Source organism: Salmo trutta, chromosome 27 (assembly GCF_901001165.1).
Source record: "Salmo trutta chromosome 27, fSalTru1.1, whole genome shotgun sequence".
NCBI classification, from domain to species: Eukaryota; Metazoa; Chordata; class Actinopteri; order Salmoniformes; family Salmonidae; genus Salmo; species Salmo trutta.
In genome coordinates this window covers 21,335,764-21,353,797 of record NC_042983.1, presented here as the reverse complement: position 1 = coordinate 21,353,797, position 18,034 = coordinate 21,335,764, and the positions used below count along the sequence as shown (strand labels likewise).

Genomic DNA, 18,034 nt, shown 5'->3' with positions numbered 1-18,034 from the left:
ATTTCAGCTTTTATTTCTTTCATCACATTCCCAGTGGGTCAGAAGTTTACATACACTCAATTAGTATTTGGTAGCATTGCCTTGAAATTGTTTAACTTGGGTCAAACGTTTCGGGTAGCCTTCCATAAGCTTCCCACAATAAGTTGGGTGAATTTTGGCCCATTCCTCCTGACAGGGCTGGTGTAACTGAGTCAGGTTTGTAGGCCTCCTTGCTCGCACAAGCTTTTTCAGTTCTGCCCACAAATTTTCTATGGGATTGAAGTCAGGGCTTTGTGATGGTCAATCCAATACCTTGACTTTGTTGTCCTTAAGCCATTTTGCCACAACTTTGGAAGTATGCTTGGGGTCATTGTCCATTTGGAAGACCCATTTGCAACCAAGCTTTAACTTCCTGACTGATGTCTTGAGATGTTGCTTCAATATATCCACATAATTTTCCTGCCTCATGATGCCATCTATTTTGTGAAGTGCACCAGTCACTCCTGCAGCAAAGCACCCCCACAACATGATGCTGCCACCCCCGTGCTTCACGGTTGGGATGGTGTTCTTCGGCTTGCAAGCCTCCCCCTTTTTCCTCCAAACATAATGATGGTCATTATGGCCAAACAGTTCTATTTTTGTTTCATCAGACCAGAGGACATTTCTCCAAAAAGTATGATCTTTGTCCCCATGTGCAGTTGCAAACCATAGTGTTTTTTTTATGGCGGTTTTGAAGCAGTGGCTCCTTCCTTGCTGTCGATATAGGACTCGTTTTACTGTGGATATAGATACTTTTGTACCTGTTTCCTCCAGCATCTTCACAGGGTCCTTTGCTGTTGTTCTGGGATTGATTTGCACTTTTCACACCAAAGTATGTTCAACTCTAGGAGACAGAACGTGTCTCCTTCCTGAGCGGTATGACGGCTGTGTGGTCCCATGGTGTTTATACTTGCGTACTATTGTTTGTACAGATGAACGTGGTACCATCAGGCGTTTGGAATCTTGACTGATTTCTTTTGATTTTCCCATGATGTCAAGCAAAGAGGCACTGAGTTTGAAGGTAGGCCTTGAAATACATCCACAGGTACACCTCCAATTGACTCTAATTATGTCAATTAGCCTATCAGAAGCTTCTAAAGCCATGACATAATTTTCTGGAATTTTCCAAGCTGTTTAAAGGCACAGTCAACTTAGTGTATGTAAACTTCTGACCCACTGGAATTGTGATACAGTGAATTATAAGTGAAATAATCTGTCTGTAAACAATTATTGGAAAAATTAAAAGTAGATGTCCTAACCAACTTGCCAAAACTATAGTTTGTTAACAAGATATTTGTGGAGTGGTTGAAAAATGAATTTTAATGACTCCAACGTAAGTGTATGTAAACTTCTGACTTCAACAGCATGTATCCAACTTTTATACAATGAATTGGGACTGGAGTGATTTTCAAGTTTGAAGAAAAAAATTATAATCGAAATGATTGACCAAGGTTCATAATGTCGAAAGTATTCGGATTATCTCTTTGTATTACTGAAAATGTCTAACTTTTATATGATTATTTTAGACTGTACATATAAGCTCATGATATTCAAATGCCTCTCAATAACAATAGCTGTCATGATGGGAAGCTGAAGATAACTGAGCCTTCACTGTCCCAACCATGGCAACATAAAGACAACAAATGGTAATATTTTCTCTCTGATATTGCTAAGGGAAATATGTCAGTAGCCATTTCTCATCCTCCCTCTGCTTCTCTTTTCTTGCTCTCTCTCATCAAATAAATTAATCTTTACTCTGATGGCTTCAGATTATGCACTGTATTACAAAAAAGCACCATATCAGGCCTCATCAAGGAAGATGGAATTCACGTCTGTAAAAGGCTGCAGGCGATCTCACTTTCATATTTTATCATGATGATAAGGATATGGCAATGTCTCTGAAGCATTTAAAAAAAGCTAAATCAAACATAGATACACAACTAAAAGCCTACTCATTTCATTTTGGTTTCAGTCACATAAGATATTACAAGATGTTTATAAAAGCAAAAACAGGGGGATTTTATTACACCTGCACTATGATCTATGTGTGCTTTATTAAACTATGCTTTTATCCTCCTGCAATGAAAATGTGTCAACATACCTACAATCTCTAATCTCCTATGTCACATGTTCGCTTCATCCTTTAAGAAGCTCAATCATTTGCTATGGCAGTGCGGAATGGAGTTTCTCACTTCCCTGGCTCACTGAGCTCAGATTAGCCATCTATTCTTACTATGTTCCTGACAGCCTAGATTTCCATAAAACCTTTTCTAGTAACATTCAAAACTTTGTTCTGAGAAAAGGAAATTTATAACTGGTCAAGAAAGAAAATAAATGAGTGCAATTAATTTGCCTAAGCTTTCACTTTTATCACACAGTGGGAAGCAAGGCAAGGTGAACTGTATCCGAGCTTACTACTAACATACTGTGACTAATGTTTACAGTAGAATGGATCCAGTTTGGAAAAGGTCTGTTCAAGGTATAACCACTATCTCCAGAATGGTACCTAGAGGAAGAGGAAGCAGAGACACTTACATTCAAGCCGTGTGGACTGTACATAGTGTTCCCCCCTAGAGCTTCACTGTATCCTGCCGTCTGACTGATAACATGGCGCAGGGTATCCACCTGATGGGAGAGAGAGGGTGGGCATGGCTGTCAACTCACTATGGCATGGGGTTTTACATTAACACACATGCTCAATGCCATGTTTCAAAACATACAAAACTTACTCCATGTGGGAAGGGACTATGAGACACAGACAACACGTTAACCAGACTAATCTCTCCATGATGTTATGATTGGTGTGTGCACTTTATGAAACCATGGCAGCTGGAAGATGGGTTGGGGGTGCTGTTGTTGGGAGGGGGGGTACCCTCAGCACCCCTACTTCCTGCGACTATGTCCAAAACCATTAATCTCTAGTTCTAATGGGGGCATCTGACATGTTTATGGATATGTTTCTCTTTGCCAGAAAATACTGACCCTACCGTTACACTTGTTTACACTGAGCTGCATTGGGGTCGGAACACAATCATGGTTACATTAAGACACCATGGAGCCGGCGCAAGATACTGGTCGGAAAATGTACCTCAATGCAGGGATGGGATATTCCACTGTACTAAAAATGTTACCTTTATCCACACTGCTCCATATAGAAGATTGGAATTACAACCAGTTTTCCCGGAAACCTGCCCTTTTTGTTCTCATGCTAGCTAGCATTAGCCACATTTTGGAATGGCAGTGTCAGCCAATCCGCTCCTTTGTTGTTCAACGCCACATGCCATTCAATAATGGCTGATGTGGCTAATGCTAGCTAGCATGAGAACAAAAAGGGCAGGTTTCCGGGAAAACTGGTTGTAATTCCAATCTTCTATATGGAGCAGTGTGGATAAAGGTAACATTTTTAGTACAGTGGAATATCCCATCCCTGCATTGAGGTACATTTTCCAACCCATATCTCACGACGGCTCCATGGTGTCTTAATGTAACCATGATTGTGTTTCGACCCCAGTGCAGTTCAGTATAAACAAGTGTAACGGTAGGGTCAGTATCTTCTGGCAATGTTTCTCTATGTCTGTCTCTAAACCTGAAGAAATAACATAATGGATGACAACAACAACAACAAAATGTAACACAACCAAAATGAGACAAAGACAGGAAAGAATACAAGACAGGACTGTAGGAGGAATACAATACCATAAAACCCAACACCAACCCAAGAGCTCAAGTCAAAGCCAAATGCATTCACAAAATGGGAATCTTCAATCGAGTCAGTTACAGAGATTAAATAAATACATTTTCTGGAGTCTTTTAGAAATAATTGTTGATAGCAATGGGGTGTGATATTTTTAGGTAGGCCAGAATATTCCATCCAAAGCGAATTACAGTCAGTAAACACTGTCAATGTTCTCAAAATAGACAATGGAGCCCACATTGTCACTTTTACAGTAGAGACTGTGACACTGTGGGAATCTGAGCTGGCCCAATGTGGGAAGCATGTCTTAGTTACTGTACTTCAAGACTGCACTGTGGATGGCTCAGCACACAGGCAAAACTGGGACGGCTCTGAGCATTTGCACATAAGACCTGTCCCTGTTTGTGGCTCCTACCTGTGACTGCACATTGGCTCCGACTTGTGCCCCTTGGTAAGAATCCCCATTCAGAGACTGCATGCTCAAGAACATGTCCCCAGAGTTTGGGAGGTTAAAAGAACCTGAAGAACCTGGAAAGGGAAGATGTAAGTAGCTGAATAACTATATAGAAGGCTACGAGGAAAGAGTACATACTAACTAAACACACACACATAAGCACACAGAGACACACAAACACACTCTACTGTACATACACAACACTCAATACTACACTCGGTTACTAGATTCCCAAAAAGCAAGCAACTACAAAAGGAAGGGAAGCAAGGAAACACATGATAAAGGAGAGGATAGTGATCATGTCATAATTCTGAGGAGGGTATTCAGATTGTCCACAAAAAAGAGAGGCAAAACAAATTCAATAAAAATCACATGAAACAAACAGTGATCCAACATGTGGCTGATCGCTTTAAGCTCCCAATTTGTTCCACATCCCTAACTTCCTATCTACTGTTAGTGGGGAAATATCATATACCAATGACAAGGACAATAAGAAGCTTATGAAAAGAGCAGTACCAGTAAACATGTTGGTTAAAAGAGTGTTTTTGCTCTCTGCAGAGTCCAGCTGAAATTCTTCATCTTTCATCTGGAATCCTGGGTGCAAGAAAAAGGGGACCACTTCAAATAGCTATCGCTTACCAGATCACATCCCCTTGTCAGGTCAGCCAAGTCCAAAATCACAGTCATTCTCCTGGACTATACATTCTGTTGGATGTCTTTGTACTGTCATTTGTGAGTCCCATTATTCATTAACAATTGTGTGCATTGCTGTTGTTATTTCACATTGGTGTAACCTATACAGTCTACTCTAACTGCTCCCAGCTATTATTTTCAATCTCTCTTAGAATAAAATGCACTACCATACAGTGGAGCTACAGTTTGACAAATTAGAGGGGGGGCTGAGGAAAAGTCAAGGGAAAACAAAACCTCAGTGACATCATTTTGAATTGTCTTTTTGTCAGATATACATCTGTTCTCGGTTCACAAACCAAGAATGCACTCTTTATGCATGAGTTTGCCTGTCTTATTTGGCATCGACTGTATCAGACAGGAGACTCTGTGATCCCAAGGCTGGGAGCAGTGCCTGTCACTCCTGCCTGTGTGAATGGTGCGTGAGTGGGGGTTAAGCATGGGGGGCTGGGGACTGAGGGCTGGGGGTGGATGGCAGAGTTAGGGCCTGCACAGGGGTGCCTACCGGAGTTGGGTGTGGTAGGGGAGTTGGTCTGGCTGTTCTGCACTGCGGCGGCCACTGCATGCGCTGCTGTTACTGCAGTCTTAGCAGCGTACAGGTTAGCTTCTTCCTGGAACTTGCCTATGTTCTTCTTGTACCGGATTCTCTTGTTGCCGAACCAGTTGGATACCTGGGGGAGAGAGCAGAGGGAGAGCCGAGGTGTCAGACGTCAAGCAGCCAAGGCACTGTGCACTGAGCAGTGTGATTGTTTCAAGATGTCACGTTTGGGTCCATCAAGTACTCAATTCCCAGCCCCTGCAATAATGTCCACTGGGTATGCAGGCTAATTAAGCAATAATCAGGAATCACTTGTGCGTTATCATAGAAAGGAGCATGACATGCTCTCTGTTTGTCTCTTGACAAAACCAACACACAAGGGGCTGCTTCCCTCCCAAAACACACACTGAACATTTCTCAGATTGTAAATAAGTTCAGACATTTTATGTGTAGACTTATTTGCTACTGCACTGGTGGTAGAACTTGCTTAACAGATACACAGATGAATATTAATGAAGATGATTTCTTAGTCCACCAGTGCAGAGCATCAAACCCATGTCTGGCCACTGCACATTCAGTCAGCCAGGCTGCATAATACAGGCATTGTGGTGCTATGGTGAGGTCAACGAGTAACAGTGAGGCCTACAACACAACGTTCATGAGGAACTTTTGTGTCCATATGAAACACAATCTCAGGGCAAAATGTTTGCTGTGTCTCTATTAATTGAAACGCTATCATCACAGTTTAGCTATCACTTCAACAATAATAAATGCCAACATTAAAAACTGTAAAAAGTATAGCTTCTATAATTAAAAAGTGCAGTTTCTATATTTCTATTTCTAAATGCTTATATTTGTATTATATCATTATGACTAATACTACAGTATTACAGCACAGTGACAGAAATAAATCCTTCCAAACTCATGGTAGAAAGAAAGAAAGAAAGAAAGAAAGAAAGAAAGAAAGAAAAAAAGGAAAATAAATAAAGAAATAAATGTCCCAGGTTGTGAGGGCTGGCTCTGCAATAAGAGTGGAATAATAAAGAGATTAGGGTTGTGTTTTAATAGGCCTATAAATTAGAGTGGCCTGTCGCCGTGCTATGGCTCCTCTCAGCTCCTGCAGCCTGCTGCCGGACCAGCCAAAGAGCAGCTGCCCCTAATGAAGCTTTATTTAATTTCCACCCCTGCGCTTACATTTTAATATCTCCAGCAGCCCGCCAATGCTGCAGCATGCGCAAACCAACTGGATTTGCATGACATCAGATCGTTTCTATCCTGCGTGTCTCTGTGCTTCTAAATCTTTAATATCTAGGCAATTAAAATGAATGACCATTCAGGCGATGCCACTGTTGGCAGGGTTTCCTTGACATCAATTGTTTAATGTGTTTACCTAGAGGTTAAACTAACAAGCAAGGTTTAATTGGAAGCAATGAAAGCCCTAGCCATCATCCTTTTTACTTAACCTGCTTACAGTGGATGTTAAGGGCAGTGAGGATGCAGGCAGTCTCAACCTTTGAGCCAGATCACCAACACCACTGCAGAGCATAAAAACCTCTCTCTGAGTGGTATCATTATTGGGATATTACTGTATATATATATATTTACAGTAACATCCCAGTAATGATACCACTCAGAGAGAGGTTTTTATGCACTTTTATATAGGTTTATATATATATATATATATATATATATTACTGTATATATTTAACTGGAAATAAAAACACATTACCATGCTTTGAGAAATCACTTTAAGACAAATACAATGGCATTCTTATATTTCACAAAATGCAGAACTATAATGCAGTTAATATCAGTAATGATTCTGAGGTACAGTACTTGGGCTAACATTTAAGAGAGCTAAAACAAAGCATAGGTAAAAAGAAGCCTCCAGACAGCTCTCTAAAGCCTCTGGCCTGTTTCATCTAATAGTAACGGCTGAGCTGAGCTGCCTGTCTGTCTGTCTATGTGTGTGTGTGTGCTGCTGGGTAATGGCTGTAGCTACCTTTAATCGATTCTTTATGAAATCACATGGAGGACCGAGCCCGTACCTGTCTGCTTCAATGGCATCTATGGGCCTCACAGCGCATCATAAAGAAGTCACTTATCAGCAGCGCTGTTTTAACACAACATAATGAAAACTACCTAGCCACACCACAGCCAGACACTTTTATGAATGCCATCTACATGGCATTATAGTGCATAATAAACACAACGATAATGACAATGAGCTTGGATTAGCAATATATGAGAGGCCTTTGAAAAATGGTTATAATGTTAATCACCATGGTGACTATCACTGGTTTTGGTTTCGCTATAGTTCTAGTGGGGTTATAGTTCTAGTGGGGCTATAGTCTACTGGGGTTATAGTTCTACTGGGGCTATAGATCTACTGGGGCTGTAGTTCTAGTGGGGCTATAGTTCTACTGGGGTTGTAGTTCTACTGGGGTTATAGTTCTACAGGGGTTATAGTTCTACTGGGGCTGTAGTTCTACTGGGGCTATAGTTCTACTGGGGTTGTAGTTCTACTGGGGTTGTAGTTCTACTGGGGTTATAGTTCTAATGGGGTTGTAGTTCTACTGGGGCTGTAGTTCTACTGGGGTTATAGTTCTACTGGGGTTATAGTTCTACTGGGGCTGTAGTTCTACTGGGGCTATAGTTCTACTGGGGTTGTAGTTCTAGTGGGGCTGTAGTTCTACTGGGGTTATAGTTCTACTGGGGTTGTAGTTCTACTGGGGTTGTAGTTCTACTGGGGCTGTAGTTCTACTGGGGTTATAGTTCTAATGGGGTTGTAGTTCTACTGGGGCTGTAGTTCTACTGGGGCTGTAGTTCTACTGGGGTTATAGTTCTACTGGGGCTGTAGTTCTACTGGGGCTATAGTTCTACTGGGGTTATAGTTCTACTGGGGTTATAGTTCTAGTGGGGCTGTAGTTCTACTGGGGTTATAGTTCTACTGGGGTTATAGTTCTACTGGGGCTATAGATCTACTGGGGTTGTAGTTCTACTGGGGCTGTAGTTCTACTGGGGCTGGGGTTATAGTTCTACTGGGGCTGTAGTTCTACTGGGGCTGGGGTTCTACTGGGGTTATAGTTCTACTGGGGTTGTAGTTCTACTGGGGCTGTAGTTCTACTGGGGCTGTAGTTCTACTGGGGTTATAGTTCTACTGGGGTTATAGTTCTACTGGGGTTATAAATCTACTGGGGCTGTAGTTCTACTGGGGTTATGGTTCTACTGGGGCTGTAGATCTACTGGGGCTACAGTTCTACTGGGGCTACAGTTCTACTGGGGCTACAGTTCTACTGGGGCCATAGTTCCACTGGGGTTATAGATCTACTGGGGCCATAGTTCCACTGGGGTTATAGTTCTACTTGGGCTGTAGTTCTACTGGGGCTATACTTCTACTGGGGCTACAGTTATACTGGGGTTATAGTTCGACTGGGGCTATAGTTCTATTGGAAACAGTAGTTCTCAAATATATTTGCTTCTGATTATTGATAGAAATAATGAACTCTCCAGTATTCAACATTGTGTTACATGAATGCTTGAAATAGAAAAGTATTACAATCAATTCAAAAACAGAATTGCTTTCGACAGATCATACGATGGGGAAATTCTATTGAATATATCAGTTTGTGAAGACCTGGTCAGTGTTTTCTACACTGCTCAAAAAAATAAAGGGAACACTAAAATAACACATCCTAGATATGAATGAATGAAATATTCTTATTAAATACTTTTTTCTTTACATAGTTGAATGTGCTGACAACAAAATCACACAAAAATAATCAATGGAAATCCATTGTCACACTTAAAATTAAAGTGGAAAACCACACTACAGGCTGATCCAACTTTGATGTAATGTCCTTAAAACAAGTCAAAATGAGGCTCAGTAGTGTGTGTGGCCTCCACGTGCCTGTATGACCTCCCTACAACGCCTGGGCATGCTCCTGATGAGGTGGCGGATGGTCTCCTGAGGGATCTCCTCCCAGACCTGGACTAAAGCATCCGCCAACTCCTGGACAGTCTGTGGTGCAACGTGGCGTTGGTGGATGGAGTGAGACATGATGTCCCAGATGTGCTCAATTGGATTCAGGTCTGGGGAACGGGCGGGCCAGTCCATAGCATCAATGCCTTCCTCTTGCAGGAACTGCTGACACACTCCAGCCACATGAGGTCTAGCATTGTCTTGCATTAGGAGGAACACAGGGCCAACCGCACCAGCATATGGTCTCACAAGGGGTCTGAGGATCTCATCTCGGTACTTAATGGCAGTCAGGCTTCCTCTGGCGAGCACATGGAGGGCTGTGCGGTCCCCCAAAGAAATGCCACCCCACACCATGACTGACCCACCGCCAAACCGGTCATGCAGGAGGATGTTGCAGGCAGCAGAATGTTCTCCACGGCGTCTCCAGACTCTGTCACGTCTGCCACATGTGCTCAGTGTGAACCTGCTTTCATCTGTGAAGAGCACAGGGCGCCAGTGGCGAATTTGCCAATCTTGGTGTTCTCTAGCAAATGCCAAACGTCCTGCACGGTGTTGGGCTGTAAGCACAACCCCCACCTGTGGACGTCGGGCCCTCATACCACCCTCATGGAGTCTGTTACTGACCGTTTGAGCAGACACATGCACATTTGTGGCCTGCTGGAGGTCATTTTGCAGGGCTCTGGCAGTGCTCCCCCTGCTCCTCCTTGCACAAAGGCGGAGGTAGCGGTCCTGCTGCTGGGTTGTTGCCCTCCTACGGCCTCCTCCACGTCTCCTGATGTACTGACCTGTCTCCTGGTAGCGCCTCCATGCGCTGGACACTACGCTGACAGACACAGCAAACCTTCTTGCCACAGCTCGCATTGATGTGCCATCCTGGATGAGCTACACTACCTGAGCCACTTGTGTGGGTTGTAGACTCCGTCTCATGCTACCACTAGAGTGAAAGCACCGCCAGCATTCAAAAGTGACCAAAACATCAGCCAGGAAGCATAGGAACTGAGAAGTGGTCTGTGGTCACCACCTGCAGAACCACTCCTTTATTTGGGGTGTCTTGCTAATTGCCTATAATTTCCACCTGTTGTCTATTCCATTTGCACAACAGCATGTGAAATGTATTGTCAATCAGTGTTGCTTCCTAAGTGGACAGTTTGATTTCACAGAAGTGTGATTGACTTGGAGTTACATTGTGTTGTTTAAGTGTTCCCTTTATTTTTTTGAGCAGTATATTATTCAGGACAAGTTGTTATGACTGTGTTTAACCACTGGTGTTGTTAGATTACACAGCCTCAGCAGTGTTAGCATCCTCTACCCTGGGTATTAAGGGGCCACTTCCCCTGGTCACACACATTTTTCTCCTGCCCACTCAACTCTGGCTTTGGTGATTCACAGTTGAGGTAAACATTGTGTAAATGCAGGCACCGTAAGGTAGGGACCACAACCCAATCCACAGAACTAATTCCCTTTTATCTTGTGGCAGACTGTGCATTCAATTGACTTCCCTGTGTAGTGGGAGCCAAGTTGAAAGACTGAATTACCTGACCTCAGCAGCTGCATCAAAAGGAGCGATTGTATAATGGTCATGCAGACTCCTTGCAAGAACACGACACCGAGTTTGTTCTCAGTGACCCACTAGAGAGGGCATGTAAGAGTAGTTAATAATTCACTAACATTTCTACCCCACTCCGGGTCAATACACTGCTCTTGTCATTGAAAGGGAATAGATGATCTTTCCAAGATCTCAATACCACTGGATTTATAAGGTCTTCTTCGGGAGACTCTTTAACGAAACCTCAAACATGGGTCTTAATTATACAGACAAAGGGGTTTCAGTGGCCATCCTGCTGCTAATATTATCAATAATAGAACAGAGAACATGAATACTTAACACCTTAACCCAAGGCATCCCTCGCCTAAATATATAATGACCTGAAATATTGATATGTGTGAAGACTGTGAGCTCTGAAATGGGTAAACACAGATTGTGGTGCTGAAACGGCCCTGTGTTCTGAGCTCTCTCTCTTTTGTCCGTTTAGAGGGCTGCCTGTCCCTGTCTGTGCTCTGGGAGCAGAGTGCCCCCTCACAGCAGCACTGTCTATAGATTATATCAATTATGGCCCCTGGCACATCCATAAACACTGACAGAAACCACTGCCGTCCAATCCCACACCTTTATTGTCACACATGCATACTGACAGAGTGAAATAATACAGTAAGACTGCATCCTGAATGTAGAGGGCCATCGCTTCATGAAGTGAGGTAATATCTTGAACAACAGAATTACAGATGTAGGATCTTAACTTTAACACTCTTTTGGTGCTGAGGATTTTCCTGCACAGCAGGAAATGCAAACTTGTAGTGTATTCAAGGTTTAAAAATGCTTCTAAAGTTTGTAATATCCACTTTAAAATGTCAGACTTGATTTTCCCTAAGGAAAGATTTATCAACCACTACAAAAAATGTCCATGAATTATAATACAAATAATAATTCACATTTCTTGTTGATGCAGGATTATTTTCCTGCTGTAGCAAACTGGCTCAAATTATACTGAACAAAAATACAAACGGAACACGTACTATCAAGATGCATCTGTATAATGATCATGCTGTTTAATCAGCTTCTTGATATGCCACACCAGTCAGGTGGATGGATTATCTTGACAAAGTAGAAATGCTCACTAACAGGGATGTAAACACATTTGAGCACAACATTTTTGAGCAATAACCTTTTTGTGAGTATGGAACATTTCTGGGATCTATTATTTCAGCTCATGAAACATGGGACCAACACTTTACATGTTGCATTTAAAGTTTTGTTCAGTATATGCTCATGCAATGAAACACACACTCAGTTGGCATTGTGTAATGTCCACCTAAACCTACTTAGTCAATCCATAAATCAAAGCAGTAGATTCCACCTAGACATATGTGATAACCATCAGACTGATATCTAATGCTTATTGATTCACATATTTATACTACAGTCACAAGTGGTGTATATGAAAAGAAAGTTCTATAATGAAGTATACAAAGGTACTGTAATACTGTACATAATGCCTTCCTTAGTGAACAAACCTCACCATTGAGTTTGAGAGTATCTGGAAATACCCAAACACGCCATTACTGCCCATTCTCTGGAGTAACTCTTCTGACTTCACCAGGCTCTCCTATGCTTGGGTAAGACAACAAACTCAGAGAGGACTTGACATAGTCTAACTCACTAAGACTGAGCCAAAGCACTACAAAGTAGTCAATAGGAGTGGCTGCAGTGGACTAGGCTTGTCAAGGAGAACCCTGCTAATGGGGCTTGAGATGAGTTCAAGTGAATTCTTAAAAGGCCTCTTATTTCTGGACTGATTTGTCCTCCTGGGAACTCCTACAGTGCCCTGTTAAGTCAAGCACTCAGAACAGAGAATTGTTCCACTTGTGAGGGTCAATGCCCACTCCTTCAACTAACATGAACCACACTGGCAGAAAGCAGAACATTAGACATACACTGCATGTTCCAAAACCAAGAGGGACATAACTAGCAGATGATCTACAACTAACAAAAAATGCATACTGTGTAGAAAACAAATGATTTGTGTTATAGAAATAACAAAAAAGTAAAATGATATGACATGAGACATCAAAACCAAAAATATAATGTGGTGGTATGGTTGTTGTCTTTAAATGGTATTTAGCAATCATAAATAATGATCAAAAGTGTGCTGAAAATACAATGAAAATGTTGTATGATACCTAGCCTTGGCGTACGATCTGCTCACCCAATATTGTGTGATATTCAACAGAAAAATAACAGACATTCTATGTATCACAGTGGAACTTGCTTGGTGCCAAACGTACAGTAAAGCTGTAAGCATGGTACGCCTACATTAAAATAGCATCAGACTGATTTTGAATGCCAGGATATCAGTCCATTTGTGTGAGGAAGGGGATCTGTGTGCAGTGGTAGACTGTGAAGGTGCACATACAGAAACCAAGAAAATATACAAAAGAATGAAAACAACAACAGTGGATCAGGAGAAGTCATGACATACCTGTGATACTGTGATGGTGCTTCCCACCCCCTGAAGGCAAAAAAGAATGGGCTTTTACAGTATCTGACTCTGCATGACTACACTCAATATACCCCTCCACACCCCCTCCCCACAGACAAGAGAGAACATTGCAAATCAGTGTTTATTGTATAGGTAATTCTCAAATTGGAACAACCATGGATTAACATCTGAACTAGAATACACAAATCTAAATGAGCCAACTTTTAACAATAGTAGCAGAACAGAGTGAAGGAGGATAACAATGCTGAATTGGTTTGGGTGTGGGGGTTGGGTGTGAGAGATTATATTGCCTTCAGGTTAACCCATCTATTAGCCTAAAGGTAAAGTGGGAAAGTCACATAAATTGTTTGTAAAAACAAAATGTTTATTGGGTGAAGCAGTGTCGTCTGCATGTACAAGCCTAAGCCTGAGCACTGTGACTTCACATGTACTTTAAACATCATATGGATTAACTGGATAACCTATACAGGTTGACATCCAGCCACCTGGACTGATCGAGCAGACAGAGAGAATGACAAAGAAAATGGCAGGAGACCCAGAGTGGACATCTACGGAGGACTAACAGGCCCAGAGAGGACAACTGTGGAGAACTAACAGGCCCAGAAAGGACATCTACGGAGGACTAACAGGCCCAGAGAGGACAACTGTGGAGGACTAACAGGCCCAGAGAGGACATCTATGGAGGACTAACAGGTCCAGTGTGGACATATATGAAGGACTAACAGGCCCAGAGAGGACATCTATGGAGGACTAACAGGCCCAGAGAGGACATATATGAAGGACTAACAGGCCCAGAGTGGACATCTATGGAGGACTAACAGGCCCAGAGTGGACATATATGAAGGACTAACAGGCCCAGAGTGGACATCTATGGAGGACTAACAGGCCCAGAGAGGACATCTATGGAGGACTAACAGGTCCAGAGTGGACATATATGAAGGACTAACAGGCCCAGAGAGGACATCTATGGAGGACTAACAGGCCCAGAGAGGACATATATGAAGGACTAACAGGCCCAGAGTGGACATCTATGGAGGACTAACAGGCCCAGAGTGGACATATATGAAGGACTAACAGGCCCAGAGTGGACATCTATGGAGGACTAACAGGCCCAGAGAGGACATCTATGGAGGACTAACAGGTCCAGAGTGGACATATATGAAGGACTAACAGGCCCAGAGAGGACATCTATGGAGGACTAACAGGCCCAGAGAGGACATATATGAAGGACTAACAGGCCCAGAGTGGACATCTATGGAGGACTAACAGGCCCAGAGAGGACATCTATGGAGGACTAACAGGCCCAGAGAGGACATATATGAAGGACTAACAGGCCCAGAGTGGACATCTATGGAGGACTAACAGGCCCAGAGAGGACATATATGAAGGACTAACAGGCCCAGAGTGGACATATATGAAGGACTAACAGGCCCAGAGTGGACATCTATGGAGGACTAACAGGCCCAGAGTGGACATATATGGAGGACTAACAGGCCCAGAGTGGACATATATGGAGGACTAACAGGCCAAGAGTGGAAATGTATGGAGGAATAACAGGCCCAGAGAGGACATATATGGAGGGCTTACCCACTGTAGGCCTCTGATTGCAGCCAATATTAGGACACTGACCTCCCCTCCCCGTGGCCACTGCTGTGATAGGCCGAACCTGCCCTAGCTGAGGTGTCATTAGGCTCAATGTCAAGGTAAGATAAGGACATTGTTCTCTGATAGTGTGGCCTAGCCGTCCTTCCAGAATGGTCTTGAGTTGCAGCCAGGGGCCTCGTATACTGCCTTTTCTCCCCTGAATACCCACCAGCCACTGCGTCTGAGATAAGGAAGCTGCACCCACCTGGGATACTGTAATGCTGCACTTTTTGGCCAACTCCTCTTTGGCTTCTTCACTGGGATATGGGTTGCTGAGGTGCGAGTAGAAATACTCGTTCAAGATTTCCGTCGCCTGCTTGCTGAAGTTTCTCCTTTTCCGCCTGAATAGTGAACAAAATGAGAGAAAGGCCAAGGAAGCTCATTAGCAAAACCAGCATTAACTCATCCATTTGGATCGAACAAATAGCACAAATCAATCTCACACATAAATGGTGAAAATAATGAGGAATGGGGGTCTCAGGAGCGGAATATTGTGTCCTCCTTTCACCACCATCCTCATCAACACACACCAAGCCATCCTCCAACCGCTAAACCCACAAACACACACAACACACACAGAAACACAGAAACACATACATAGCTTCATTTGGTCTGTTGGTCTCTGATCTCCAGGCCAAGCATGTAATGTGTAGTGTTTAGCACAGCAGATGGGCAGGCTTGGTGATGGAGTGCTAGGCCCAGTTGCATCTCGGTACATTATAGAAATCAAGACATGCTCAGCTGAGCATTGTTCCTGGAATGCCATGGCCCCAGGGAACTTCAGTGGGAACAAATCCCCTCTAACTAGATCTGGGTCTCCTTTACCCCCCTAGGGCACTACTTATCATATTATTGAGTATTTGCTGCTTATTTTACCTTGTTTAATACACTTCACACAAGCAAATGGGCAGCAACTGTGCATCTGCTTGGTTTCTGCTTCCTCCCACTCTCCTTAGAGCTCCACTCCACAACAGGGAACTCCAGTGGGAACAAACCAACTCTAACTAGATCTGGGTCCCCTTCTTCCCCCCAGGGAACTACTTATCATGTTATTTAGCATTTGCTGCTTATTTTGCCTTGTTTACTGCACTTCACACAAGCAATGGGCAGCAAATGTGCTTCTACTTGGTTTCTGCTTCCTCCCACTCTCCTTAGAGCTCCACTCCACAAACGGTTTGTGATTACAGTAATCCAGAACACCAGCTGATTACATATGACTTTGTTCCCACTTCATTTAATCTAAAATGCTTTCAGGTGATCGCGGATGATTATCTTGAAAGATGGCTATAACACATAACACGTGCGCTTTATGGCAATATCATCTATGAATATTTGCAGTGTACTGTTTGTTTTTCGCAGATATAGAAGTACATTTTCTAGGAAGTATTGTTATTACGATCATATGTCTCCATATAGTTCTGTCTCTGAGTGCCTTCCTACTGTATGCTCCAGGATAGAAACATTGGTTTTGTGGGTCTAGAAACATTGGTTTTGTGGGTCTAGAAAACATTGATTTTGTGGGTCATGGTCTAACAAAGGTTTTGGAACACAGAGACACACAGTAACACACATGCACGTCATATATACACACTGACCTGGCATCAAGGAATCTGGAGCGCAGGATCATGACGGCCTCACAGGTGCTCTGCTTGAGCTGCATCTGGATGGAGCTGAACTTGCGGTGGATGATGCCCACCATGCGTTCTATCTCTTTGGGAGAGATAGGTCGCGTGCGGGACTGCTCCCTCAGCAGGTTCATCACATGGGTGGTGAACTCGTTACACGCCTGCAGAGAAATCACAGAGCCCAACACAGCCCTGTTAGTACCCTCCTGGCTAGTATCCTTTGGTTAGGAACAACTTTCAGTAGCTGAATGTGTTTATGAGCCTTCTCCCTTAGTTAAAAGTATCTTCACTGATCGTGCTTTTGAAAAACACAGCCCAGTATTTATACGACTGCTGAGCACTTCAATTACTTAGTTGGTGAAGTCATCTATAAATGCAAATGCCGATTTGCAATTTGGCTTTGGCCCAGCACAGAGAGAATTTAAACAGCTTTTCGTTAAACCAGTAGTTCATACATGATTAATTAGAATAACTCATTTACGTAGTGCACACTTTAGCTCATTACTCTGAGTAAAATTCGTTAAGTATTTACATTTAGATAATTAAAACCTGGAAACACCCCTAAGAAAGATGTATTCACTCCAGGCAAAGTGTTGTGTGTCCTCTTCTCCCCTCCCTCCTCTCCTCTCCTCCCTCACTCCTCTCCTCTCAGAGTGCCGGGAGTAAATTAGTCTAATTCACCTCACTGCATTGCTGAGGCATCAGTGTTCCACCTTTCATTTTCTCTTCTCTATTGCTGAAGCTCAACATGGCACCTGAATGAGTTGATCATATTCTCATTTTACTGAGATGACTACATTACTTAGACTACACTACTTCCCAGACTTAGTTAACTTAGACTACACTACTTCCCAGACTTAGTTAACTTAGACTTAGACTACACTACTTCCCAGATTTAGTTGACTTAGACTACATAACTCCCCAGACTTAGTTAACCTAGTTACCTTAGACTTAGATGACACTACTCCCCAGACTTAGTTAGCTTACTTAGACTACACTACTCCCCAGACTTAGTTAACTTAGACTACACTGGGCCTCTCGAGTGGCCGGCCGCGACCGGGAAATCCATGGGTGCACAATTGGCCCAGCATCGTCCGGGTTAGGGGAGGGTTTGGCCAGCAGGGATGTTCTTGTACCATCGTGTTCTAGTTACTCCTGTGGCAGGCCGGGCGCAATGCACGCTGACACAGTCACCAGGTGCACGGTGTTTCCTCCAACACATTGGTGCGGCTGGCTTCCAGGTTAAGCGAGCATTGTGTCAAGAATCAGTGCGGCCTGGCTGGGTTGTGTTTCGGAGGACACACGGCTCTTGACCTTCGCCTCTCCCGAGT

The 18,034-nt window shown here is 43.2% G+C and overlaps 1 protein-coding gene across 10 annotated transcripts in view; it reads right to left on the bottom strand.

The window, feature by feature from the left end:
• Positions 1-18,034, bottom strand: part of pbx3b (pre-B-cell leukemia homeobox 3b) — an 85,078-nt gene that overhangs the window by 3,465 nt on the left and 63,579 nt on the right. For 2 of the 10 annotated variants that reach the window (XM_029717223.1, XM_029717224.1), the window contains exons 4-10: positions 16,674-16,864; positions 15,284-15,419; positions 13,414-13,443; positions 5,362-5,527; positions 4,683-4,760; positions 4,128-4,240; positions 2,554-2,643 (exon numbers count right to left, since the gene is read on the bottom strand). In XM_029717223.1, the coding sequence (XP_029573083.1) occupies positions 2,554-2,643; positions 4,128-4,240; positions 4,683-4,760; positions 5,362-5,527; positions 13,414-13,443; positions 15,284-15,419; positions 16,674-16,864 (804 nt within the window). The remainder of the gene's footprint in view (positions 1-2,553; positions 2,644-4,127; positions 4,241-4,682; positions 4,761-5,361; positions 5,528-13,413; positions 13,444-15,283; positions 15,420-16,673; positions 16,865-18,034) is intronic. The other 8 variants (XM_029717225.1, XM_029717226.1, XM_029717229.1 and 5 more) reach the window with 6 other exon arrangements.